General features: G+C 45.3%; 1 protein-coding gene across 5 annotated transcripts in view; it reads left to right on the forward strand.

The window, feature by feature from the left end:
* The first annotated feature begins 5055 nt into the window (after window positions 1-5055).
* LOC147434303 (flowering time control protein FCA-like) overlaps window positions 5056-27530 on the forward strand; it is a 121942-nt gene continuing 99467 nt past the window's right edge. For 3 of the 5 annotated variants that reach the window (XR_015185348.1, XR_015185349.1, XM_086490841.1), the window contains exons 1-6: window positions 5056-5565; window positions 5646-5707; window positions 21508-21586; window positions 22516-22598; window positions 22690-22741; window positions 22822-22889. Coding sequence is in view for 3 of the 5 variants with exons in the window: in XM_086490841.1 (XP_086346967.1) it covers window positions 5370-5565; window positions 5646-5707; window positions 21508-21586; window positions 22516-22598; window positions 22690-22741; window positions 22822-22889 (540 nt within the window). In the remaining 2 variants the exon portion in view is untranslated. The remainder of the gene's footprint in view (window positions 5566-5645; window positions 5708-21507; window positions 21587-22515; window positions 22599-22689; window positions 22742-22821; window positions 22890-27530) is intronic. The other 2 variants (XM_086490839.1, XM_086490840.1) reach the window with 1 other exon arrangement.

Consider the following 27530-nt stretch of genomic DNA (forward strand, 5'->3'; position numbering starts at 1 on the left):
GATTAGTATTCTGTGTCAAAACTATCATATACTAAAAGAAAAAATGAAAGTAACAACTTTGCTTATGCTTGCCGTCATCCACATACTACCTATTCTAGTGTCCCATACCACTATAATAAGCAGTATATATCATACCCTGATGAATCAGGATATCATTGGTCACACTCATCATCGATCTCATAAATCTCAAGTCCAATCATATAAACACCGTCGTGAGAAAAAATCATCATATACCAAATTCCAATCCAATTCCAATTCCAATTCCACAATCTAAGTCCAAATCCAAATCACTTTCATTATGTACCCGGGTAACAAAATCATACTAGTTACAGTATTGGCCAGCCCCACTGCAACATGACTTTGTGATGGGTGTTGCCTAAATCGGTGAATCTACACCAATAAGACGTGCTGCCTAAATCGGTGAATCTACATTTGGTATTGTTTTAAAAATAAATTAAAATCGTGAATCTGTATTTGGTTATTATGCTACCAAAATCGACGGATCTACACGGACTACTGGTGTTGCCTAAATTGGCGAATCTACACCGAGATGAGCATTTACACACTGCCTAAATCGGCAAATCTGTGTGCTTGTGACCATGGTGTTCTTCGCCCTGCGTGCCCCTCACAACTACCCTGTGGGCTCCACTTTGCACCTTTCGGTCACTCATCATAGGAGGGTAGGTAGGCTATTGGTTGTGCCTGTTGCATGGGCCGCCATGTCCCTGGCTGAGGTAGCGATTCATATTGGGTGGGGTGGCATGCCATGCAGGGGAGAAGAAGGAGTAGGGCACCGTGGGTTGCTGCAAGTTCTCGTGCTGACTCTACCTCCTGATCGTAGCTGCCCTCATGATTTTTGCAAGCTTTATGTCTGGCCTTACGCTAGGCCTCATGTCCTTGGGCCTTGTCGACCTGCAAGTTCTTCTCAAGTCCGGATCAAAGAGAGACCAAAAATACGCAGTCGAGACATACAACGTGTCACATTAAGAGCACACCGGGGTATGCATGTGAGGGTCGAGGGTGGGCAGCGCCATCATATCCTTATGTTATCTACCCCACCGTTTTCATGGAGCCTAGAGGGATCTAGTGTTATGCAAAAAGTGTCAGTCGATCGCGTTTGCATGCATGTGCCGCTTCACGCTAAGTGACTCGATTTTTTAATGCTTCAAACTCCATAGCACAAATGGTCGTGCTCCTATGTTGAACAGGGAGATATGGGTTCAAATCCCATTGGAGTTAATAGATGCACAAACGTAAATAATGTCGCTAAAAGGGATTGATCAATTTGTTATATTATTGTTGATAATCCAACAAGATTGTACTTATAAACTTGCTATGTAATTAAACTTCAAAGCTTTACTTAGCTTCGCATGCGTAGTATCCTGCGGGTTGCGTGTCTACTCTTCATGTCGCATGCCTCCTTGTCGCCATACCCAACAAGGCTTCTCATCTTCATGCTAGTCACGAAGTTCGTGATTACCGCTGTCATAGTCATAATTGAAAGTCTTTGAATATGGTTTCTTGCTAATTAATCACAATTAGTCAAGCTAATTGTAAACGATAATGATGCATAGAATACACTTATCTTTGTGTATGTAGACTTCTCGGTGTGAGGTTGATTGGAGCATAGCCAGGGCTCTGATACCACTGCTACAAACGGACGGCGTGGAAGGCCTTGCAAAACACTAAAAACCATATACTACAACCATGAAACGCACAAATCTGCATACCTGGCAAATCTCTTAGCACATAAACAACGTTGTATGTGAACAGAAAGAGATAGAGAGAAGGAGAGAGAGGAAGAGAGCACGCGCATGTGCACCTCCTAGAGCGGAGTGCTATGCCGGCATGGTGAGAGAGAAGAGAGGAGAGAAGAGACGAGGTACATAGGCACTCAGTGCAATCCCCCTCCATGCAAGAGTGACCATTTCCCTCTTGCACGCATTTACTTTATAGATTTCTTGAATGGTCAAAGTGAGTACAAACTGGCCGGCCGGTCATAAATGGCTAAAGCTCATAAAGAGCACTTAAATCATAGAATGTACATAAACTGTATATCCTTTTGCATAGTCCAATAATTACTGACGCTTTTGCCACCTGTCAGCTGCATAAAATATCAATTCCATTACAACCCCTACATTGATAATCTAAAGAGCAAGTTCTTTATTACTTGCCTTGACAAAGCAGCTAACATTGTCGTATTCATCTGCCCATCCTTTATAATACAAGAGCATGGAAGAGATTGGAGGGCAATAATTTCCTACCTAGTAACAATTCCCCCTCCACCACTCTACATGAAATTCAATCCTGTATTCCATGCCTAAAACATCGAGGTCACCTACTAAATCAAAAAGCTCTTCTATGTTTCAATAAATTACTATCATGGTGGGTAGTCGATTCCCTATATGATGTTGTCCTTAGCTTACCTGAAAAAGTCAACTCAGTCTACTTAGCTGATATTAAGAAATGCTATGAAAATATCCTACATCATGGAGACATACGCTTGGTCACAATTATCAACAATCTACTTAGTTATGCCTTTGATCAACAAGGACCTTTTATCTCATTTAAAAGCTTCCCTAGCAGATGTATATGTGGAATGTACTTCGATCACGAGGATGATGACGGGCCATAGAAGATTTCTTTATTGCAAGCAACGATGCATAAGTGAGAGTAGAACTTTGGGAATAAGCTCGAGTTATTGGGAATCCCTTCCCTCGTTCACTCCCTTGACTAGACCCATGTTGCAATCTGATTTCTATTTCTTATCCTTCCTTTATCTAGTGGAGCTTAACAAAGATATTTTACCACGATTGTTATGAACATTTGCCACAATGCTGAAATGAAGTGTTCCACGTGGAGCCCAAAAAATGTTAAATTACATGGGTCATGAGGATGGAGAAATGATTGAAGCAAAGGCACTTTGTCACTTGGCATAGCAAGAAGGTAACACAACTAATGGGCTTAGTGTAGAGGCAAGCTATGGCAGCAAGAACACATAGTAGCGAGGAGCTCAAGGATGTTGGGGGGCAGAAGCACCGACGAAGAACATAGGGGAGGCATGGAGCAAGTGCGATGGCAAGTCCACACACAAATTTAGATGGGGGAATGCCAGAGAAACAATTGGGCAAGATAAAGATCTCAAGGCAGGCTACCCAATGTACAATATGTGTATCCACGTACCAGTCTATAGCAAGATCATTTTGATGCTACCAGTTTTGAAAACTTGAAGGTAACGAATCTCCTTTCATGCATTGCAAATCCAAAAGAAAAGCAACCCTCCTATATTGGAGAAGAAATAAATATGACCTTCAACATTGGAGGAGTAGCATATCATAACCCTTCCAACACTAAAGGAGAAAACAAGCATACAATCTAAGGTCACGTTCCTTACGGTTTGTGATAATTGGGTGAGACGGGTGCCAATTTCCTGTCATACTTACCAATTTTTTTTTCTATTTTTGTGTGGGTAAAAGCGTGGAAGCACGTAATGCATTGATCATGATCTTCTTAACCAATGTGTATAAAATTTATATTGCTACAGACATCTGCTGACTTTTAGTTTCCATTCTTGCAAGGTTTGGACGATTCGTAACTTGCATACATGTGCTTTGGATTCAACACAAAATACACTTACACTACTACTCTTCCATGGGAGCATATGCAATGGTGATTTACTTCATGAATTTGATTTGAATCAAACATTCCCAACGAAGTAATCATGGCACACTGGTTGGGTTATGTGAGCCGACGCCCATCCAAGTGGGTATGGCATTTTGTTTGGGAAAACCGTCAAGTTACAAGGGCAATTTAGCATGGTGAGCCATAAGTTACCTAGTGGAAAAACTCCAAAGGGAAGGCCAAAGCAAGTCCCACAGTACCTGGGCCTCTGACCTGAGGTACTTGGTCACTGTCATGCCCATTACTTTTTAGCGAGATGGGTCTCTCAGGGATCCTCTCTAAGAGAGTAGATGATCTTGGCCTCTTGGGGAAGCAAAGCCTCATGTAGTCCAGGGGAAACTAGTGACAAAAGCGTCTGCCCTAAGAGCTTGGGTGCAATTAAAGTTTCTGTTGTCTCTTTCCCTTTCGTTTATTTTGTACATATATTTTTTGTTTTGTTTTGTTTCGGGGAGACGACAGAGGGTACCTATCCCTGACTCCTAAAACAAAAACTAGTTGGGTCACTACTAAACTTCTGTTGCTTTGGCTTAGAAAACTACTCCACATAACTTAGATAATCCATTCTACCATCAAGATGTTCCCTTGCACTATGGCAACACACTCGTCATAGCTTTCTACATGTTTATGTGCTTGCACTTATCATACACATATGCAAAAGATGGACAAAGGAAATATGTCTTTCACAAAAGATGTAGACCTCTCTTTCTGCCTACAAAACCACCTAACATAAGGTAAGGGGGGCAATATTAGAGCGGCCCCCAACCATTGTGCATATCACCCCCAATAATAACACGTTCCAGAATTGTATCGTGCGGCTACAGTAGGCGGATTGGTGAGCAACACGCAAGGCTTCCGCACGATCGTGAGTTCGATTATGTGTTTCCACTGGTCCTCGCTTGCCACATTATTTTGCTATTCTAATTTTGCAAAGTAGGTCTGCGCTCGCAGCGAAGGTATGAGGAGATATTTTTGTGGATGGTTTATCACATTGTAGCGAAGATAAAAACACATGCGACAATACCCGTTCCTTTGAGGTGGAAGAATTTGCTCACTTTCAGAATCATGCCATAGTATTGGCCCCTCCACCTTACTAATTTTCTCATAAATAGTAGGGGAGGCTATGCTGACCTCTCAACATATGGATGGCTTTTTCTTTTGCCCATCAGAATGTACTTGCACATAATCCAAAATAACATGCTAATTGACATGCCTTGGGGGATTTGGGTTCACTAATCAACTCTTATATTCACCCTACGGATAAAAGCTCTAAATCAAATTAATGAACGTCTCAAAATTTTACTAGATATCAGAATTTGGCTTACATGCGTTAAAATTTCTTCCATTAGTAATGTGAGCGTTTTAGTCTTGAGCTCGATCCCAGCAGCATCTTTTTCACTCTCTGAGTAAAACCTAAAGTCCTGCGGTCTCTCTCTCTCTCTCTCTCTCTCTCACACACACACACACACACACACGCACGCGCGCGCGCGCGCACGCAAATACACAGTATAGAGTTTAAGCTCCCGCCATCCTCTTCTTCTCCGCAGACATTTTGTTTTTCGTTTTCCCTCTTCCTCATTTGCATTCTTTTCGCCTCTGCGCTTCTTTCCTCCGTGTGAGTGCGCGTGTTCCTACATTTTTTCTGTTTGTTCATCTTACCACACGACAAAGGAGCAAAGGGAGGAGTCAGTATGGACTCCAGACGACAGCAGCAGTTTCCTCCACTTTTACAAACTCAGGCAGGAGGGCACCCTCCTAGACAGCATCTACCCCTTCCACCACCACACATGGCGATGGGCCCTCGTCCATCTTCTTTCTCTGCTGGCCCTTCCCCTCCAATGTCAGGCCACAAGCGGAATAGCATGGCTCTTTATAATCGACCTTCAGGTATGCTTTCTAATTACACACATTCCTTCATAGCTCCTTCTCTGGGTTTTTCAAATCTTTTGTGATGTTTTCTGTCTCAGATGGTCCTAACTTTGCAAAGCTCTTTGTTGGTTCCCTGCCTCGAAGTATTTCGGAAGAGGAGGTAGTTTTTCTGCACCCTTTTGTCAAATGGCTGTCTACAGTTAGGGATAGCAATGTGGTTTATTCAGAGTGTGTTCAAGCCAAACGAAAGGTACCCAGGGCTTTCTTTTGAAAGGGTGTTTACACACTACAAGGGTGCCCGCCATCACCCAAGCTGGCGCCATTGCCTTGCGTTACACATGAACTTTACACATGAACTGCCTGCTACATTGAAAGTTCAAAAACTGAGCCCCACTTGCAGATTGATTGAGATGGCCTATTGGTTGGAGCGTCTCATCGCAGCGCTGGGGTCCATGGTTCAAGCACTTTGGGCGCTGCTTTGAGTTTTGGAAAGGGGGGGGGGGGGGGGGTTGGGGCCGTCCATAATTTGGGCGCTGGTTGTTGTGGACAAACTACCAAAGATATTCTTGTCTAAACGAGGAGAACAATGAACATAAAGCAGGTTGCGTAGATTATGTTCTTTGGAGAGACACTTATTGTCCCCAAGTTCAATAATGGACTAAATTGTTGCGTAAGAGTTGCATTAATTATGTAGCTTTTATGGACACCCATTGTCCACTTGAATCCAATTGGGGTAACAAAGGGATAGGGGGACCGAAGAAGGAGAAAGAACAAAATGCTGAGCCTCAGCATTTTGAAAACAAATGTGAGAATTGGAGAGCAAAGAGGTGAAAGCTCCGTAGGTCTCTGTAGGTCACTCATCACTCTTTGGTCGGATGATGAACAAGCGACAATTGTCATCGAGTGTGACAACAATTTAAACTCGTGCAACTCAATGTAGGTTTACCTCAAAATCATCCAAGAGCAAGGGGGCGGACAAATCCCAAGTAAACATTGACTTTCCACGCACTTTACAAAACCCGGTAAGAAATTACAACACGTTGAATTCTTTGTTTTTGGCCCCCAATTTGCACCAAAACACCTGTTCGGTGATTTCCTAGCTTCCTCGAAGCTCCTGTGACCTGTAGGCATCAAAACTAGCCTAAACCCTAAACCTGCAAAAAATTAGAGCAAGCTATAATTCTCTCTTTTACACTCCGATTCGTGTGCTGTTCACTTCTGTGGGTAGCCCTCACCTGTAGGGTTACTTGCCCTTGGTCACTTGCCCGTTGAATTAGACGAGATTCTTGAAATCTCTCTAAGTTGTCATGTATAAGTACCCAAAGCCTTCTCGAGGCTCCCTGGCGTTACCTTGTAGTTGAGATGCGAAACCCTAAACCTGCAGAAAAACACAGCAGGCTGCAATTTTCTGTTTTGCATCATTTTGAGCGGAGCAAACATGTCTAAGCATGTCTCAGAAGCTCCCGCATGCAATGGGACAGTTCCCGTGTGAATTGGACGAGTAGCGAACAGTCTCCGCCGTTGGGAACAGTCGCGAACAGTCTTCGCCGTTGGGACAAGGTGAGCCTCGAAAATGCGGAAGTAGCGGGCTCGCCAAAAGAACGAGTATGTTAGTCCACATATGAGCTGCCAACACACCTCTCTTATTTTGCACCACTCCTGGGGGTAAGCTTTGTAGCAGGCTGAAGTGTAGGTCAACCCTCCTGGATCACTATCATTGTGTTGGTGGAAGGTAGCTCAAACTGTAGCGCCGGGCCCGTGAGGGTGGACCAGGTAACAACACCCCAAGTGTACTGTCGCGCTGTGGAAAGAGTTGGCATCAGCCGAAGAACCTGAAGCCAAACCTTCCGTGCCATGGGACAGTCCCACAGACAGTGACACTGACTCTTCAAAGGATGGTCACAAGTTGCACAGGCTGCCGAAAGGCCACTATGTACCAACTAACTCCCCACTGCTGTAGCTCTGTGTGCAACTAGCCAGTGGAACAAAGTGACCCGCCTCGGCTGTTTGGAGTCCCACAACCACTCCCAAAAGTGTGACAAGAACTCATCTGTGAGACCCTCCTTTTTCTTATGAAGTGCTGCAGTCGGAGGAGCCTCTCTTCGTGCTGCCAATATGTGTTGCCCAAGTCGAATAGTGTACTGAAAGAAAGGGATCCCATGGTGGTCGGCTGAAGAGAAGGGGTCTCTCCAAAACCAGTCTCCAGGGTCCCACTGCACTCGTGCCAGAGGGCAGCTCTCACAAGCCCAAAGCCTCCAGTGGCCTGTCTCAAGGTCTGCTGGGTCAGGATCTGACACAGGTCCTCCCATAGATGCCCACTACTCGTATCCTCTGAAAGCAGCACTCTGCAACGTGTGGAGCCTCTATTGAGACTCTGTGTAGTCGGCCCTCGCCTTGGATCTCAAAGAACATGGAGGGTATGGACTCCGAGCAAGCACGAACTGCGATGAGGACCTCCAATCACGTGAAGGTCCCCATCCACCTGGGAGTTGCGATCTCTAGAGGGGTGAGCCACTCAGCTGGTAAAGCCTCTATAATGTCCTTGCACATGCTTTGTACCCCTCTCATGCCTCGTAGCTAGATGCTTTGTACCTCCTCTGGCAAACCTGAGAACTGAAGCCAGTCGTCGAGAGTGCATGGTAGGCCCTTTGCCATGGGGCTCCAAGGAACATGAGGCCTACTACCAACCAAGTGGCCTCTCTGAGTGCTAAACATGGGGTTCCAAACAAGGGACTGTCTCAAGGAGAGGAGAGAGATAGTGGACCACAAAACGCTGGTGTAGGGAAGAGGGGGCGATCAACCCCCATGACTACCAGAACAAGAAGACCCGTACAATGATCAGATGATGGAAGTGGGTACCCCCCTCGCCCCATAATTAGGTACCCAAGGGGAGGTAGGGCAATGCCATATAAAATCCCCACGACCCAACAAGAAAATGATGTATGGAAATATATGAGGGTGCCCGGCCATAGGTGGGTGGCCGGCCCCAAACTCCGACGGTCGGACCAGGTACAACCTAGACTACGGGTGGCCAACCCGGAGACATACTAGCCGTACAAGTATGCCCTAGACCTATGTGAAGCAGCAGAGTGGTGTAAGTTTAACACCCCCTCTTAGCAGAACAAACCACATGAAGCCGAAGATGTGAGGCAAACAATGAAGATGTTTGTTGCGATGTCCTTTGAAGGATACTCCATGAGTGTAGCAGCAGTCCGGGGTGTCCCGAACCGTCGAGAGATCTCCACGGTAAAGTGCCGTCACGAGCAGTGTAGCAAAGTGCTGTACTCGGCCGATACAGGGTGAAGATACTGCGTGAAGGTTCCGAACTGAGTGTGAAAACAACTCCTTGTCATAAAGGAAGTGCCAATAGACCTGCAAGTGTCCTACCCAATAGGATCTGTGGTGTCTGTAGTCAAATCGTTTGGAGAAAACGGGGAAGCCCAAAAATCATCATGAGAATGATCGGAAGCTTGTTGATGCATGAACCTGCAACCCAGTGTGACAAGGTGGCTAAGTTGTGTAACAAAGGATGGCTGGAATGAATGGATCTCCCAAGGATCGTCCGTCCGTAGATGATCAAGCCGATGTCGAAGATATCGTGTACTGCAGCAGTTACTGAGAGACCGCATGGACCACCATCGGATGGTGTCCTGGTAGGAGGTAACTTCATCCTCTGTGAAAAACACAATCCATGTGGCTGCTGTCCACCCAAAACCGCAATTGCGAGGTGATGAAAACGCTGCTGTCCAGCGATTTTCAGTGTGCTCGTACGCTCCCGGAACAGACCGGGTTTATCTCTGTGTGCACAGCCGTCGGAGGGCTGAAAACAAAGACAAAACGCCCTGCTGTCCAAAACAAAGGCATTTCAGCCCAAAATGCAGATTTTCCAAAAACGTAGATCTGGCTGAGAACGCCGGTAGAAATAACAAGGGGAAGGGGTCTTTGACTCTTGTCTTCCCACATGAAGCATGCTAAGTACTAACTTAATCTTTTTGTGTGGATGGCGGCACATAACAGGTTCCTTCCTTGGGATTACGTCGCAAACTACATATGTAGTAGCAGATTCAATCTTGCTCAAGAAAATCTATGTTGTTGTCTTTATAATGATAACACAAGTGTAACTCGTTTGTATGATTATTGGAATACATTGTACTTCTTCAAAAAATCAATTTGTCAAAATGCTTTTACAGTTATATTTTATGGAATTTTATATATGTCTAGTCAGTTCTATTGTATGATTCAATAGTTTGTATGATTCAATCTATTGTTGGATAATAAATATAAACACACACACACACACACACACACACACTTGTACATAATCAATACTTACCTCATCTGAACTTCTCATAAAGCTTGAACTTCTTGCGGATCCTAGGGGAAAAGTTTTTCAACGACGAAATTGCCCAAAAAGGCCAGTGCTGGCAGCCTGATGCAAAAACGCAAGCAGCCCAGCAGAAAACGCAGATCTTGCAAAAAACGCTAGCTGATGTGATCCCTTGGGAGGAGAACCTCTGCAGAAGCGCCTGGTCCATGGAGAACCTGAAGCTGTTGATACCATGTGAGAGTGCGCGTTTGCGGAAGCGTGAGAGAGGAGAGAGAGACAGTAGACCACAAAATGCAAGTGTAGCGAAGATCGCCCCCCATGACTACCAGAACAAGAAGACTCGTACAATGATCAGATGATGGAAGTGGGTACCCCCCTGGCCCCATAAATAGGTGCCCGAGGGGAGGTAGGGCAATGCCATATAAAATCCCCAACGACCCAACAAGAAAATGATATATGGAAATATATGAGGGCGCCCGGACAAAGGTGGGCTGCTGGCCCCAAACTCTAGCGGGCGGACCAGGTACAACCTTGACTATGGGTGGCTAGCCCAGAGAAATACTAGCCGTACAAGTATGCCCTAGACCTATGTGAAGCAGCAGAGTGGTGTAAGTCTAACACCAAGAAGGGCTTTGCTATGCTCTGCTGTGCTGGGTCGATGATCCCTAGCCCTCCCCGAGAACACGGTAGGGTGATGACCTACCAGGCTACTTTGGCTCGGGCTAATTGGCTGTCGTGCCCTGACCAAAGAAAGTTCGTGATTAGCCTCTCTAGCTGGCTGATATAGGAGCTCGAGAAGATCCAGCAAGAGGTGATTTACCACATAGTAGCCAATTGCACTTGGTTGGCACTACAACTTTGCTTGCCAAAGAGAGCTGTGCCGAACTCCAATGCAACAACTTCCTCCAATGGATAGGAGGAGGGGAGCAGTCTGCTGCTCAGGGGACAAGTCCAGGCCAACCTGACAACCCAAGTAACAAAGTGCAGTCCCTGGGAGAATCCATTTAAAACCCTTACCTGGTGACCAATCAGGCGTAGGAGCACTGAAACCGGCCCGTAGGGCGGTAGTTGTTGGCTTTCACCCGAAATTCTTTACTTTAGACACACACACAGAGCACTTTGCAAAGAGAACCTGCGACGGGAATTAACACTTGAATACACACACGGCTCGGAAGCTAGAATGCCCCGAGCAGACGCCGACAACCTGTAGGCCCCAAAATTGGCGCCCCTTTCGGTATTTCTTTATTCTTTGAGAGGGTAAATTACAAAGTAGAGTCCTGGGAATCCTTTATCTGTATCCCGCTAGATACTACTTGATTTGGCCAAATTTCGGCAGCATAACAGCCCAAAAACTTACGCGAAACCAATTCCCGTGCTGGAACTCACTTCCATTGGCGTATACCCTCTGATTCCTGCCCAAAAACAGTAAATTCAGCAAACTGTATTTACTTGTTTTTGCCCTGTTTTCAGCTCCAAACAGTCCCCTAGCTGTCCTCTGCCAGTGGGGCACGATTCCCAAGGGTTCTGACGTCCGTATGGCTGAAAAACAGTCAATTTTCTGCACATGCACAGCGCTGAATTTGCACCTGTACGGTGAGGTTATGCCCTCACCGGTGCCTGCTTTGGAGTAGTAGCTAGCTACCCCCGTTCCTGCTCAAGGAGGCTCTTGCCTCAGCACAAAAGCATGAAACCACACAGCTGTACATCAGTCAAATGAAGAGCCCTCTTGTGGGGCATCTCATAATTCCACGTAGGGGAGAGAGAGAGCAGAGTGTAGCGTGTAGGGCATCACTCCTAGCACCACACTGTACATGAGAGGGAAAGAAAGCACTCCAAGCTCTTACCTGTGACCAAAAACCAAAAAATGAGGCCTCTCCCAGCATAAAATTCAGCGCCCATTTTTTTTGTAGGAGGCAAGTCCATGAAATATCTGCCACTTGGCGCATTTACAAGCATTTTCCCGTTTCGGGTTTGCCGCTTAAAAATCTCCCGACTGGTTGCCCAGTTGACTTCGCGGCAGAGTTGTAAAATGTTCCCCTAGTCATACCGAAGGTAATGACGCGAACACATTTCACGGCCCAAAATAGCAGTTCCCTAAATTTTAGGAAATGATTCCGTTGGGTTCCCACTGGTCATTTGACCATCTATCCTCATTGGGACCGCATCCAAAAGTGTAATGTGGCCCAACTGTCTGTTGGTATTCCCACCTCGACTTTATGCCTTTATTGAGTTCACTTTCTAGTATCCACCAACTTGCTAAGTGCGATTGGGGGACCTATATGATCTTGCTCTGAGCCTAGACATCCTCTTACTATACGAATTCCAGTGTCGACCACTTCCCATTTGCGGATGAAACTACCGTTCACATTGGCCATACAATGTCCAATCGTTTGCTACTTCAAAAAGAGGGTCTCAAAAATAAAACAAAAATCATTGAAAAGAAACCAACAACTAAGGTTAGCAATTGCCACGTCCTCGTGACATAGTTAACAGCTGCCACGTCCCCGTGACGAGCACTGCCAACCCAGAAAGCTACTGTCTTCCTCTAGTTGATCAGTGCGCCTGATGCTCAACAGAAAACCTCAAGAGCGTGCTCACACCTGTGTAGATTGGTCTCCTGGTCCTCCAAGTACAAGGCTGAGTCGTGGGCAAAGTCAGTGTCTTGAAGCTCATTTGCCCTAATAGGGAGCTCAAGGCCATGCAAGCTAACCTGTTGAGAAGTGCTCATCGCCTCAGCATAGAACTGAAAGAGTAAGGGGACAAGAGGGCAACCTTGTCTGACCGAACGTGTGAGCAAGAAGCGCTCCCCTCTTCTTCCTCCCAAAAGCACTTGACTGTGCGCACGCGGGTAGAGAGCTGACACCATAGTTACCCGGAATGGGAAATCAGAACGGGGAACGAGGACGTGCATGAAATGCCATTCCCTGTTTCGGATACTCAGGTTTAAAACACGGAACAGGGATGTGAAACGGAAAATTGGGATGGGAACGGGGAACAGGGACTTGAAAATGGCCATTCCATGTAACTATGGTTGACACACCTCTGATCCAAGCATGTGTGAAACCGATCCTGCGTAGAGTGCCCTCCAGGAAGTCCCAGTCAACTCTGTCGTAGGCCTTCTCAAAATCAAGGAGGAGTATCACCAAATCCTCTCCTTGGAGACGCTCAAGGGCAGACGCCTCCCAAAAAGTGAAGATGTTGTCAAGGATACTACGCTCCTTGACAAAACCTGTTTTGGTCCCATGTATAATACTCTTTGGTAGTGGCTGGATCCTCAAGCTGAGAGCCTTTGCTAGAATTTTGTAGGATGAGTTGAGGATGGTAATGGGTCGCCACTGTAGAATCTCATCCAAGGAGCCTCCCTCCTTGGGAATCAGGTAGATCAAGCCCTCACTCATGCTGTCAGGCATCTCGCCAGTGTGCAAAACGTGCTGGAATGCACTGCAAAGATCTGAACCAAGCAAGTCCCAGTACTCCAAGAAGAAGCTGGGAGTCAAACCATCCTCCCCTGGACAACTACCTCGGGGAAGTGCTCTAAGGGCCTCATGGAGCTCCTCTAGCTGGAGGGGAAGCTCAAGTCTCTGTCGCATCTCCTTAGTAACAAGGCAAGGCATCTGTGCCCAAACTTGCTCTCTGCATGCATCTTGACGCTTTGACCGAGGCTGGCTCGACTGACAACGGATCACAGTAGAAGTCTAGCCTGCCGCACTTGCTCCTCCAACCAGGGATTGTCTGGATGCTGCTCATGCATCCTTTGCAAGGAAACAATGCCCCATCCAAGACGCTTCTCCTCCTCCTTGGCTGCAGCCAAACAAGCTGCAAACTCAGCCAGTCAAGAGGCCACTCTAGCAGCAGGGGTGTCCTGCGTGCCTAGGCTCTTTGTGCAAAGTACCTCCACTCGCTCTCTAAGCTGTGGATCCAGCAAGGTCCTCTCGGGGATGCATAGCATTGCACCCCCCCTCCTTTGTATGTCTGTCATAGTGAGAATCACTGGCGCGGGGTCGGAAAAGGTAGTCCCTGCTAGGATGCAAACAGATCCTCCCATGTCATAGATGTGGTCAATGGCGTAGAAACGATCTATCCGAGATAGATTCACTCCTCCTATCCTCGGTTAGAGCGAGAGAAAGACAAGCTGTCTGGGCGCCTCACAAAGCCTGAGTGTTGCCAAACATTAGAAACCCTCAAAGTCATACATAGACGCTCCCAAGCTGCTAACTCAGCCCCGTGCACAATAGCTTGGCCACCTCCAATCGTGTCAGAGGGGTTCTCCAACATGACACGGTGCTTCTGTCACAACAACTTTGAGAGGTGCGAAAGCCTCAATGGCTGCTTCGGGCAAGTCTACGCGTTGACGGCGAGTCTTTACCCCTTTCAAAACATCAAACACAGGTGTGGCAATGCGTGCAAAATTATCTATGTGCGAACTATATGCTTGACATAAACCAAGAATAGAACGCACATCATATGCAGTTTTGGGCAATTCCCAATTACGTACCTGTTCCACCTTCGCGGGGTCTAGCTTGACGCCTTCTGCAGAAATGATATAACCAAGATAAGTAATTTTAGTGAGAAAAAACTCAGATTTCTTAGCTGCAATGTACATCTGACACTCATCCAAATGGGTTAGTCCATTTCCGTGCGAGCTGCTCGTCTTCGATGTTCGCCATATCCGGCATGTGCCCTGCCCGCGGTTGCCCCGTGCCTGCGTGGCACTCTTTATGTGGTTTGGAAGAGCTTTTGACTTTTATGTTTAGTTTTGAGTAGTTGACTGCTCAAGGGCTTATAAATTATTAAAGCCAGTTTGGCTTTTAATGTTGAAAAGCAGGTGACTACAAAAGAACGCTCTGAGGGAGTCATTCTCAGTCAAGATAGTTGGAGAACTAGAGAGTGCTCCTCCCAAGAATTGCACTTTGTGTGTCAAGTTGGTTCTTAGTTGGCACGTGATGACCTCTGTGGTTACATTGACTCTGAAACAACTCAGCAAACTATCTGGTATCCATAAAGTAGCTGGCATCAACCATTGTTTGCTCCTGTATGGTATCATAAATAGCCTCTCTTGTCCAAAAGGAATTCTCATGTAAGACCTGTACTTTGAATCTGGTCATGGATCTCTGGATCAGGGAAAATGTGATGTCTTGAAACTCTGATAAGTGGTGGAAAAACATGTCAATTGGCCCACTCCCTAAAGAGATGTCTGGAAATCTCCACGGACCAATTGCAAACATTTAGGCAAACAAAATTTTACATACCGGGACATTTTCTGGTGATGCAAAATCCTCTGAATAGTGAAACTCTACCAATTGAAGAGATTCAATCTCGTGCTTACCACCAATAGTGTCTTTTATAAGAGGCTACTTGCGGCTGAATCTCCAAGGAATTCGAAGCTTGTTGAACTAGTCTATCTTGGGGCAGCTCTAGCTGATCTTGAACGGCCATCGACTGTTGGTTCTGTGTGTGTGTCCACCTGCTTTGAGACGACCTTTTGATTTTCAATTGGCAGCCTCTCCTCATGAGGTCTATCTGGGGGTTGCACCGTTGCTCTCCCTCATCCAACTTTTTTCTCCTACCCATCCGTAGACAAGGATAGGTTGTACTTGTCCTCGTTTACTTGCGTGTCTTTGTCTTTGTCTATGTGTGCTAAGCACCGTATTGTTGTTGACTCGTATCCCTATGATCTCTATCATACTGTTGTAGGGTCTTGTTGCCGTGCAGAAATTTGCTAGGTTTGTTGTGGTTGTGAAGGCTTTCCCCTCTTGTGATCAGGCCATCTCTAAGGCAATCCATCACTAGATGCCTCACCTCATGACATTTAAGGCACTGGTTCGGTTTGTTTGTAAATGATCCCGTGTGAGTGTAGCAGCCCTTTCCACTAAAAAATGATGGGTATCTGGAACCTTTGTGGAAGGGGTAGTAGCCACCTTTTTAGATCGTAGAGATGTTTGGGTCTTTACTAAACACATGAATGGTATGCCGAAAATAGAACCCATTTGCCTCAACATATCTGGCAAGCAAAACTATGTATGAAGCTCTGGAAAATTTCATTTCAACTGGAAACTTCGAGACCTGACATTTGTCCTCCAAAGTAGCTAATGTAAAATCCTCATACCATGGGTGCAATATGTCCCTAAAAGCGAGAGGCGTGTGGCTCTAAAGGCAAGCTATTGCGATGAGAAAACAACAATAAAAGTACCTCTGCCTAGTAGAATGACGTCTTGCACCGTTCCTTCATCCAAAGCGGCTAGACTGCAGTTCAGCTAGTGGCTCTTTGTGGAACAAGCTAACTAAGTCGGGGAAACTTACTTATTATGCCTAGACCGCACCATTCTTCCCGGATCTTGACCCAAGCATAGGTGCATCCAACCAGGCGGCGGACCACGCCTTTTTGAGAGAGAATTGCAAAAGGGCCAGCGATGTTGTGCTCAAGCTCCTTAGATAACAAACGACGATGTCATAATACTCGAGAGAGTAAAGCAAGATGGAAAATATGTTAGGTGCAGCGGAATGAATGTTGTTTTTTCTCAAGATTAGTGATCTTTATTGCTCAAGGTTCCTTTTAGTTCTTAGGGAAAGAGAGAGCTTTCCGTCTTGTAGAGTGCTGAGGTCACGAACAAAGTGAGTGGATTGTGCGTGCAAGTGAATGAGATTGAGAGAAGGAGAGAGAAGAGATACGACACCCGAGAGGTTGTAAAACCCTCCTCCGAAGGCCCCACTCACGTCGGCGAGAGTGGTCTACTGCACGAAAGAGTACAATGCGAATGCAAAGGACTGATACTGTTGGACTATGCCGATGACGACGATGGTGATGAGGACGAGGACGACGACGACTAAGGCTGAAATCTGTGATCTTCTAAGGCTGAATTCGGTGGTCTTCTTGATGGCTGGAAATGGCTGTTTTCATGCAGGGTTCATGGCTGAAAATGACTGCTACCTTCGGGGTTTATGCTAAGGACAAAAAACGCCGATCTTTCTGCACTTTAGGCTGCGTTTTCTTGGGGAATTCGATGGCTGAAAAATCGCTGGTATAGCAGTGAAGTCCTGGCTGAAAATCGCTGCCAAGGCTGGTCGCAAAAACGCTACCAAGGTTGATTGTTTGCTGGCGTTAGCATCTTGCAAAAACGCTGGCCTGAGCAATCTGAAAACGTTGGTCCTTCCTCTTGCTGGCGATCTCTAGCATGGAGGAAACGCTAGGCAGTCCAAGTATTGGCGATGGCAGATTTGGTAATGCCGGCGAGAGGGAGAGGCTTTGTGATGGAAATGCTAGGCTTGATGGTTGGGCGATGGGGGGTACTGCTGAGAAGTTGCCTGTTGAGCGGGAAGCTCCTGTTGCCTCTTCTGCTGTGGAGTGCTAACTTGGGTTTGCTTATATATTAACTTACCCAATTTGCCCTACTGACTACCCAACAAAAGTCACTTAATAAATAAGTGAAAAATGTCAAAAAATGGGGAAAATGGGATAAAGTCACTCGAAAAATCCCCTAACTGATGCTAATGGATTCTGATGGGAATTCCGATGATCATGCTGTGTGCAACCGGAGGATATGCATCTATGCTAAGTGACTGGGCATGCACGGTCTACGAATAGACTCACAAAAGTGCCAGATCACTGCTAATCTCGACTTGACTGAATTGACTGAACCCTGTTGTGGTGTAGCTTGTCCACGGACACATAGGGTTGGGATGTGTCACGTGACATCCCCTCCTTTTCAAAGTGAGGTATTGGTACTGAACTGTATGGCGTCGAGGGAGATCGCCAACAGCATCCGAAATCCTGGAAGGGACTCTTCGTCGGCCCACTCTGATGTGTGGGTTGTGCGGTACTTGAACTTCATAAAGGTCTGCAATGCTTGCTTCTTTGGGCCGCGCCAAAAGCGACACAAAGTCTTCTGAATCTCCTTTCTTGCTTCAACTTCGTCTAGAGTCCTGCTTCTTTCGTCTTCAAGAATCTCCATGGCTGAAAATTCCTGAAACAATCTCCAACACAAAACCATGAACATACCCATTCCATGTAAAGTGAAGGAAAGCAATCTTGTCTTCTCTAAAGACTGTGTATGCAATGTAGAGACGGAGTGACAAACCGTTCATCGAACACATGGAAACAATGCGATCGAATCTTTTCTGTTTGATCAAAATCAATCAACTGTGGCAAATCACAATGGAAATGCCCATGCTTGGTACTCATACAATCATGTGCTCGTTCGGAAATTAATGTCATGCCAAGGAAGAGACATGGAATGTGACTTCCTTACATACAAACTTTTCAACTTTTCATGAACAATCCGCATACATTCGTGCTCATCCATGAGAGAAACGTGCTCAACATACAATATGTCATGCCTAGGAAAAGGGATCACATAACGATGCTGACTAAAATACAAGAAACCTTCACGAATGAAACACTCGAACAATGCGTGCGTATCAATCATGCGAACACATAATACTTCCTGTGATGGTTCGTGAGACCTAGGCACAAGAGCCAAGATCTGTGCTTCCTGAAGGGGTTCTTCTTGAGTGGGTTCTTTCTGAGGGGGTTTTGTTGACCTAGGCTCGAGAGCCAAGATCGATCCTTCGTGATCTATCGAATCTTCTTGTGGGGAATCTGTGGACCTCGACTCGAAAGCCAATATTGATTCTTCGTGATTGATCGAATCTACAACGAGGTTAGCTTCGCTATAAAAAGCATCCACTAACACATCATCCTTGTGAACAATCACATCTTCTTCATGCAACTCATCATACTTGGGAGAAATCACATCTTGATCATGCAAATCATCATGCTTATCATTGTGCTTCAAATCATCATGCAAATCATTATCATTCAATTCATCATGCTTCGCATAATCATGCAAATCCTGTGTATCCTGCTTTGGAGAAGAAGAGACGGAAACAGTCTCCTTTTCGTGATTCTGTGCAAAGTACGTCTGTACTTGAGAAAAAAGTCGCAAGAACTCTTTGTTTTGTTGGTCGCTCTGTTCTTGTATTGCTTTTCTTTCTGCTTTGTCTTTTGCGTGTCTGCGATCCATTTCTGCTTCTCTTGCTTTGGCTTCCAAGCGTGCTTGCTCGCTCTTACGCGCTATGGCGGCCATTCTTTCTTGGGACTGACGCTCTATGGCTGCCATCTTTTCTTCGTAGTCACGCTCTATTCTGCTTTTTGTTTGGCATCTCTTGCTCTGTCTGCTAACTTCTTGTCAATCATCCTCTTGTCGAAAGCCTCCATAGGAGTTAGTGCATTCGGTGTCGTAGATGGGGAAGGGTCAGAAACACCTCTTGGTGGGGAAAATTCTTCTTCGCCTCTCTCATGCTCATCACTTCCAAGCGAAGTATCCATTCCGCTTCGAGTGATGATCATTCTGAAGTCGTAGGTTCTTGGGGGTCTTGGGTTCTTAAGTTCACGAGGAACTTGGGTTCTTGGGGGTCTTGGGTTCTTGAGGTCCTTGATTCGTGAGAATCTAGGGTTCTTGAGGTGTTCTTTTGCTTGCAAATCGCGTTGGAGAAGGATCTTCTCTTCACTCGAGTTCTACCCTTTTTTGCGGGCGCACCCCTTGGCGGCCTTGCGCTCACACCAAGGTTGCTTTTTCCCACCTCACGTCGATTGGCCGGCCGCTAAGTGCACGGTTCGCTCTCAATGAGTGAAAAGAGACACAAGGGGAGGCTGGACAAGCCCTTCTTTCTTGGGATTCCTGTCACTCTTCAACAAAACACGATTAGGAATAGCCATGCCCAAGTAAACTTGGGTTCGTACGATTGCAACAAGCAAAAAAAAATTCTTGTGTTTCTTTCCTTGAGTAATGCAGAACACTTCCAAAGCTCTGATACCAATGTTAGGTGCAGCGGAATGAATGTTGTTTTTTCTCAAGATTAGTGATCTTTATTGCTCAAGGTTCCTTTTAGTTCTTAGGGAAAGAGAGAGCTTTCCGTCTTGTAGAGTGTTGTGGTCACGAACAAAGTGAGTGGATTGTGCGTGCAAGTGAATGAGACTGAGAGAAGGAGAGAGAAGAGATACGACACCCGAGAGGTTGTAAAACCCTCCTCCGAAGGCCCCACTCTCGTCGGCGAGAGTGGTCTACTTGATTGCACGAAAGAGTACAATGCGAATGCAAAGGATTGATACTGTTGGACTATGCCGATGACGACGATGGTGACGAGGACGACGACGACTAAGGCTGAAATCTGTGATCTTCTAAGGCTGAATTCGGTGGTCTTCTTGATGGCTGGAAATGGCTGTTTTCCTGCAGGTTTCATGGCTGAAAATGACTGCTTCCTTCGGGGTTTATGCTAAGGACAAAAAACGCTGATCTTTCTGCACTTTAGGCTGCGTTTTCTTGGGGAATTCGATGGCTGAAAAATCGCTGGTATAGCAGTGAAGTCCTGGCTGAAAATCGCTGCCAAGGCTGGTCCCAAAAACGCTACCAAGGCTGACTGTTTGCTGGCGTTAGCATCTTGCAAAAACGCTGGCCTGAGCAATCTGAAAACGCTGGTCCTTCCTCTTGCTAGCGATCTCTAGCATGGAGGAAACGCTAGGCAATCCAAGTATTGGCGATGGCAGATTTGGTAATGCCGGCGAGAGGGAGAGGCTCTGTGATGGAAATGCTAGGCTTGACGGTTGGGCGATGGGGGGTACTGCTGAGAAGTTGCCTGTTGAGCGGGAAGCTCCTGTTGCCTCTTCTGCTGTGGAGTGCTAACTTGGGTTTGCTTATATATTAACTTACCCAATTTGCCCTACCGACTACCCAACAAAAGTCACTTAATAAATAAGTGAAAAATGTCAAAAAAATGGGGAAAATGGGATAAAGTCACTCGAAAAATCCCCTAACTGATGCTAATGGATTCTAATGGGAATTCCGATGATCATGCTGTGTACAACCGGAGGATATGCATCTATGCTAAGTGACTTGGCATGCACGGTCTACGAATAGACTCACAAAAGTGTCAGATCACTGCTAATCTCGACTTGACTGAACTGACTGAACCCTGTTGTGGTGTAGCTTGTCCACGGACACATAGGGTTGGGATGTGTCACGTGACAAAATATTTTTACCTAAACTCTGCTCACCCCAATAATTCTAGAATCCTAGCGTTATTTCCTAACCCTCCTCTCCCTCAACAGACGGAAAAAGGAAGCGGCCAAGAAAGCTGCAGAAGGGTATGTGTGTGTGTGTGTGTGTGTGTGTGTGATGAGTGTGAGCAGCAAAGGCTGGGTCGGGTGGGCAACAGGCTGGGCTCAAAAGGTTAAGCGCGGGGACAGTGTCTGTGGCAGGCCGGGGCATACATGGGGAGAGTGCAGGCCGGATTCGGCGAAGAAGACAAGCACGGAAACGGGGCGATGGGTAGAGTGTAGGGCAGCAGGGGCTGTGGCAGGGGCGGGGCAACCGCAGGCACGGCACATGCCGGATATGGCGAACGCCGAAGACGAGCAGCTCGCACGGAAATGGGGTAGCGGGCCGAGGGTAGGGCAGTAGGATTGGTGTTGCAAAAGAAAAAAATTTGCCTCTGTCGAGTGTATTCAGCTTATGCTCCAGACCTTTAGAGTTTGTAGTGCAACTTGGGATTTTGTTAAAAGAAACGCTCACAAATATCTAAAATTGTGTATTCTCAATGTCCTCTAAAGATTGATGCTGGGATATTCGTTTTTACAGGTACGAGAGCTGTTCAGTGACTTCGGGAATGTTTTAGAAGTTGTCTTTTTGAAAGATAAGAAAACAGGGATGTCACAAGGTGTGAGCCAACTTTCTTCCTAGCTGCAATTGTCTCTCAAAAATGGAATTTTGGTTTCACATGCTGAAGAATGCACGTGAATGTCTGATTTGCTTGGAAAATAAACTTTATGGTGTGTTCCCTTTTTAATAGGTGAGATTCACAGTTTCAGAAGGGGAGGTGTTATTTTCTGCTTTTAGGGTAGGTGAACTAGTTAGTGAGCCCATTTGATCTGCAGAAAGCTAGCAAACTATCATTGCCGAGCCCTTTTGGTTTCACATTGTGATTGAAAAAACTAATTGACAATGCTGATAAATGCTGTGATTTACTTTTATTGTTTTAATTACATTTTAGTCAGAGTTTTCTTCGGACTTGTAGTGCAAGGATTTTGGTGAAAGTGGCACAGATATGCATCTTTAGCCATCTGCTTCTGACTTCAGGGTGCCAGCTACTCTAGACTAGTATTTTTCTTCAATCAAGCTGATACAACATATTCCTTTGAAGCATTTGCACGACGCTGCCAGTACAATTTTCTATGGGGTTTATTGATTGGGTTCATGGCGTATTTCTTTAAGAGGCATACTGATCTGTGACTTCTTCGTTGGTATGCATTTTGAACGTGAGGTGAATGCTTTAGCGGTCTGATTGTAGTGCCTAGCTCGCACATCCTAAGGTGCTTGAGGGAGTTTGTGTGCTAGCTCAATTTAATATGCACCAGATGCAATTGAGCAAGAGCTGCCATTGTTTAAGGGCTTTGTTAAAGCTGCCTGCTTCACTTGGTTTGGTGCACATGAGTGTGCAGATGTGTCCTTGGGTCAGAAGTTGAAAGGTGCTTGCACAGTCATAGCTTCACAGTAAATCATGATGAACTTTTGGCTTGTATTGTAGGTTAGTTGGCTGCAAGTAATTTTCTTTTCAATAAACTTAATTGCATCTCATTATTCTGTCAGGTTGCTGTTTTATCAAATACTCATCTGTTGTGGATGCTGAGAGGGCCATTCGAGCACTTGACAACCAGAGGACTCTAAAGGGGGTAGGCCTTAAGGAAAATGTTGCACTGTGGATCCAAAGTTTTACTTTTATCACCTGTTCCATATTTACTTTCTGACCTGTTGTCCTGATAGGCTTCAGAACCTTTGCAAGTGAAGTTTGCAGATGGTGATCGTGATCATTCAGGTTGGTTTGGTCGAGTGTTTTGATGATTCAGCTAATAAGGCTGTTTGCCGTCATTCCAATTTGGGAAAGTTGGTCTGCAGGCCCTCTTGAGCACAAGCTGTTTGTAGGATCAGTAAGCAGGCAGGCAAATGAGCAAGATATTGAAGAGGTACCTTGTCCGGTTTACCATTCACTCCTTCAATTGTTCTAATGTGTCGTGGATGCTGCTGTCCTTGTGACTTTGCATATCAGTGGTCTTCTTTAGAAAGGTTCATACAGCATTTTATTACCCTCTTTATCAACATGTGGCACTCATAAATGTTTGTGCATGTAGATAAATATAAATAAAAGTAACGACTGTCATGGTGTCTGTGATGGTAGTCTGGGAATGGCTGCCCCTTGCCAGACATGATATTAATAGCTATACCATGATGCAACATGTTACATCCCTGATGATGCGGTGTCAAGAGAGCATGGGAATTGGTCGTGGAGGGTTGGACTGTAAAGCAATGTAGCGTTTATTTCCAAGTTAGTGGCTGATTTGAAACAGATGAAAGAGGAGCCAAGAGGAGATACTAAGATAGCAAAGGTGGCAATAGGAATGTGGGCCGAGGTGGTTTAGAACATAAATGAAACGATGAAGGCAGCAAGGAAGATGCTGGTTGGAATACCAGTTAGAGAGAACAACAACAAAAAGCAAGAATGACGTGCGGTTGAAGGGAGGGCTATTAAAGAAGCAGTTGTAGTGAATGCCACATAAGAAGTGAAGGTAAGTAAGAAAGAGCATGTGATGGCAATTGCTGAGAATAAACAATCATCAATAGAGGCTGATCGAAATACTTGCACTAAACTAGGATAACTAGAAAGCAACGCTTTTGTGACTCGATATTCTATTACTTGGGAGAAAAGGGGGAGATACCATGAGTTAACGGCTCTTCATCCACCAATTCTTTATATAAGCGTATCCGCATGACCTTTCTTTGGAAGTGCAGTTTCTGACAAGGGATGGATATAAATAATTTGTATGATTTTACCAAAGCACGTGGAGCTTTAAAGGACTTGTGTCTTATATAAGACAAGTTAGGAGAAGGAAAGAGAGCGTTTTGCAAAGACAAGTGAATGGTCCGAGAGTGTTAGGTGGATGATTATCACCAAGAGGGTGTTTACATAGAAATGAACGGGTTGTGTGACAAAAACGACAATGGTTTGACGGAATTGTAATGGTCAATTGCTATCATATGATTTTACGTGTTTGGAGATGAGTGTTGTCTTTTTTACCCACATCTAATGAAGAAAACATCAAGCTTTTGGAAGAGGATCAATATGTCCTTTGAAGTTTGATAGAAGTAGGTTGAATGATGGTTGACCGTCATTGCTAAAAGCAAAGCATCATCTTTTCGAAAGCTATGCAATGCTACTTTATACGTATCAAAGTGATTGGCAAGGCAAATGAAGCTACCTATAGGCTTGAGCTTTCCAATCATTTTAGAATCTATAATCCTTTTCATGTAAGTTTACTTTAGGGCTTATAGGAGTCTAGCACAAGAACCCAATGTTCTCATATATAGAAAAACATAACAACCTATGAACCAAATGAGGATTGAATTTAAAGAGTGGTTGTGTATTTCAAAAGTTTCTTCCACGTTTAAAGAGTTGCTCACAATTGACGCATCATGAGTGGAGGAAGGATTTATAGCCTCATCCATATCAAAAGATTTCAAGCCAAAACAATCAAATAAAAGCTACAACGCTATCATAACTCTACAACTTTTTGGTCATTTAATTACAAGTTAGTTTTGTCATCCGTGTATCTTTCTTTTGTCAAAATAGAGATAAATTGTAATTGTGCGTTAGAGTTTACCATTGATGATTGGTCATAGGTTAGAGTGAACCCAGACATATGCCTAGGAACGAAGATAGTACACACTTCTCTCCAAATGAGTCAATAGGGTGCCAGTTACCAAGACACAAGCATATCAAGGTTAGGCTCACTCGAGGAAAAGGATGAGTGCCTTGGAGTGTGGTCTAAATTTGTCAGACGTAGTGGATGATGAATGTGATAGGAGATCAAATATCACACTAACACAAACACCTCTTCTTACGTTTTTGTGGTACTAAGTTGCTCTCTCTATGCCTCTCAATAATGGCTTGATTACAACGATGGAAAATATGTGAGTGACGATCTACGAGAGGTACGAGGGCGTCAAAATCTACTAATCTTTGGAGCTTATCTACGAGAGTCCCATGAGGTGAAAAATGTGTCCTCAGTGCTAAGAGTTATGTTCATCTTTCAGATGCTTTTCCTCCTTGTTACATCCTTCTCGTCACTCGTGCAAGTGCCCTTGATTGTGGGTCGTTCATCTATACACCTACAAGACAAGGATCTCATTCACATTTAGGGATTGTTTCACACATGTTTTGACCATTTTGATTTTTTTAGGATAAGGGTTTTATTTTCACCAATTTGGCAAATAGCCATGGAAGTGTTGAAAGCATTTGATGTGTCTGTTGAAATTTTGCAGTAATCCTTTTGGAAGCTGCATGCGAGTTGCAAGAGATTCTGTTGCTCGTGAAGTGGAGGTGCTTGATGTCACAAAGTGATGACGTAGGATGTCCAACTCAAAAGAACTGGCTGAGAGAAACAAGAGAAACTGAACCCCTTAGGTTCACAAGGTTGTGGAAACCACTAACCTTAGTTGTTGGTTTCTTTCCCTTGATTTTTATTTAATTTTTGGGACCCTCTTTTTGAAGTCACAAATGGCTAGACATTGTGTGGCTAGTGTGAAAAGGTCGACAGCCGAGAGTTTCACCTGCAATTGGGAAGGGCACGTCGCCACGAGATGGTCATGCCAATCGACACTGGAATCCGAGCTGTAAAAGGGTCTCTAGGCTCAGTTCAAAGTCATTTAGGGCCCTCGCTACACTTAGTAAGTCGGTGGGTACTAGGAATAAACTCAAAAGAGGCTAAGTGGACACATGGCGGCTTCATGTTAAATTTCCCAGCTTGCATGAAGAGGGGGCGCCCAATTCGAGAGTGGAGGCTGATTTTGGTTTCATTAAGTGATCCACTCTGTGTGTGAGTAGTGGGTGCAGGTGATCACTGCTTTAATGGAAAGCTTGCCTTCTCCCTTGCTCTATGTAGCATGATGATTGTGCTCTCGCGCACCTCTCTCCCCCTTCGAATACAGAATCGTAATGCCCAGCTCAAGGGCTTTCCATCTGTATGTACAGTTGTGTGGGTTCATGCGCGTATGCCGAGGCAAGAGCCTCTTGTCTAGGTATTGGATTAGCTAACTGCTAATCCCTTGCAGGTACGGGTGAACTTGGAGAGATTTCATGTGAGAAATCTCGCCCAATTCGAAGGGCAAGTAGCCCTACAAGTACGGGAGTACGAGAGCTTGCTACGGATGTGACCGGCACGTGAAACTGAGCCCAAAAAGTAAAATACAGCCTGCTATTTTTGCAGGTGTAGGGTTTCGACCCTAATTGATCCCTAATACCCCCAGCAGCTTCGATGAAGCGAGGGTATCACTATACGGGTGATCTGGTGCATTTTCGGGGCAGAAAACAGAGCAGCGTGCTGCAGATTCTCGCCAGGTTTGGAAAAGTGTCCGTATGCACCGGGCAAGTCACCTTTTGCATGGGGATTGTCTTTGATGCCTCCTACTATGGTTATGCTGTCGAAATCGAGCTAGAGCAGGCCATTTTCAGCCCGATAAAAGCGGGACAGCTCGTAGGAACTTACAGGATTTTCTCCCAAGATTTATAAGAATAAAGAAAAACCGAAAGGGGCACCAATCTTTGGGGCCTACAAGGTGTCACTGTCTGCTTGGTGCGCTCTAGCTCTGCCAGATCGTGGTTTGTTTGAAGTGTTAATTCTAGTCACAGGTTTATTCATGAAGTTCCTCTTTGTCGTTAAGTTTGAGTAAGGTTTTTCAAGTAAAGAATCGGGTGAAAGCTAAAGTCTATCGCCCTACGGGCCAGTTTCATGATTTCGTCTCCAGTACAGAATCACTTTTTCCTTAAAGAGTGAGCCTTGGTTGGTTTGCGGGGAAGACACAGAGTATAGGAGCTCGGAATTACACTATGGTTGACAGGACAAATGACGCCATGGAAGAGGGTTCCTCTTCACAGGACAAACAAATTGTTCCTCCTCCAGTGTCAATTCCATTTTTGTTTATTTTCTTTTTCTTTGGGGAATTTCGTTTGTTTTACCTTTTGGAAACACCCCTCTGGAAATCTAACTGCCCTGCATTGCATAGCCAGTGTGGAACTGTTCAGAGAGAGTCTGGGCCTGAGGGCTAAAGAGCACTAAGGTTGGACAAGGACTATGGTTAGCCAAAGTGGAGTCCTTGGCAAGCCAAAGCGGAATCCTTTGCTACATAGGCTACATTTCAGTTCTGGGTGTGGCTACGGGTCAGATGACCTAGAAGAATGTAATGGCAGAAACTCCTAAATTTTAGGGACTGCTATTTTTGGACGGCAAAATGTCTTCGCGTCATTACGTGCAGTTTGACATGGGGATCATTTTGTTACTCTGTGGCCAAGTCAACAGAGGCTACAGGTGAGATATTTTTAGACCCGAGGGTCTAAAGCGGGAAAATGCACAAATGAGTGACACTTGGCACTCTGAGGCCAATTTACTACTTAAAGAGAAGGCAAAAACGTGATTTTCAGCTGTGAGCTCGTTTTTGAGTGCTGTCACAGGTGGGAGAGCTTCAATGGAGTGCTGGCTTACCCTCTATGTACAGTGAGGTGCAGGATGTCATGACCTGCACACCTCTCACTGCTCTCTCTCTCTCCCCTATTC

Source organism: Adiantum capillus-veneris, chromosome 19 (assembly GCF_014529385.1).
Source record: "Adiantum capillus-veneris isolate H3 chromosome 19, ASM1452938v2, whole genome shotgun sequence".
NCBI classification, from domain to species: domain Eukaryota; kingdom Viridiplantae; phylum Streptophyta; class Polypodiopsida; order Polypodiales; family Pteridaceae; genus Adiantum; species Adiantum capillus-veneris.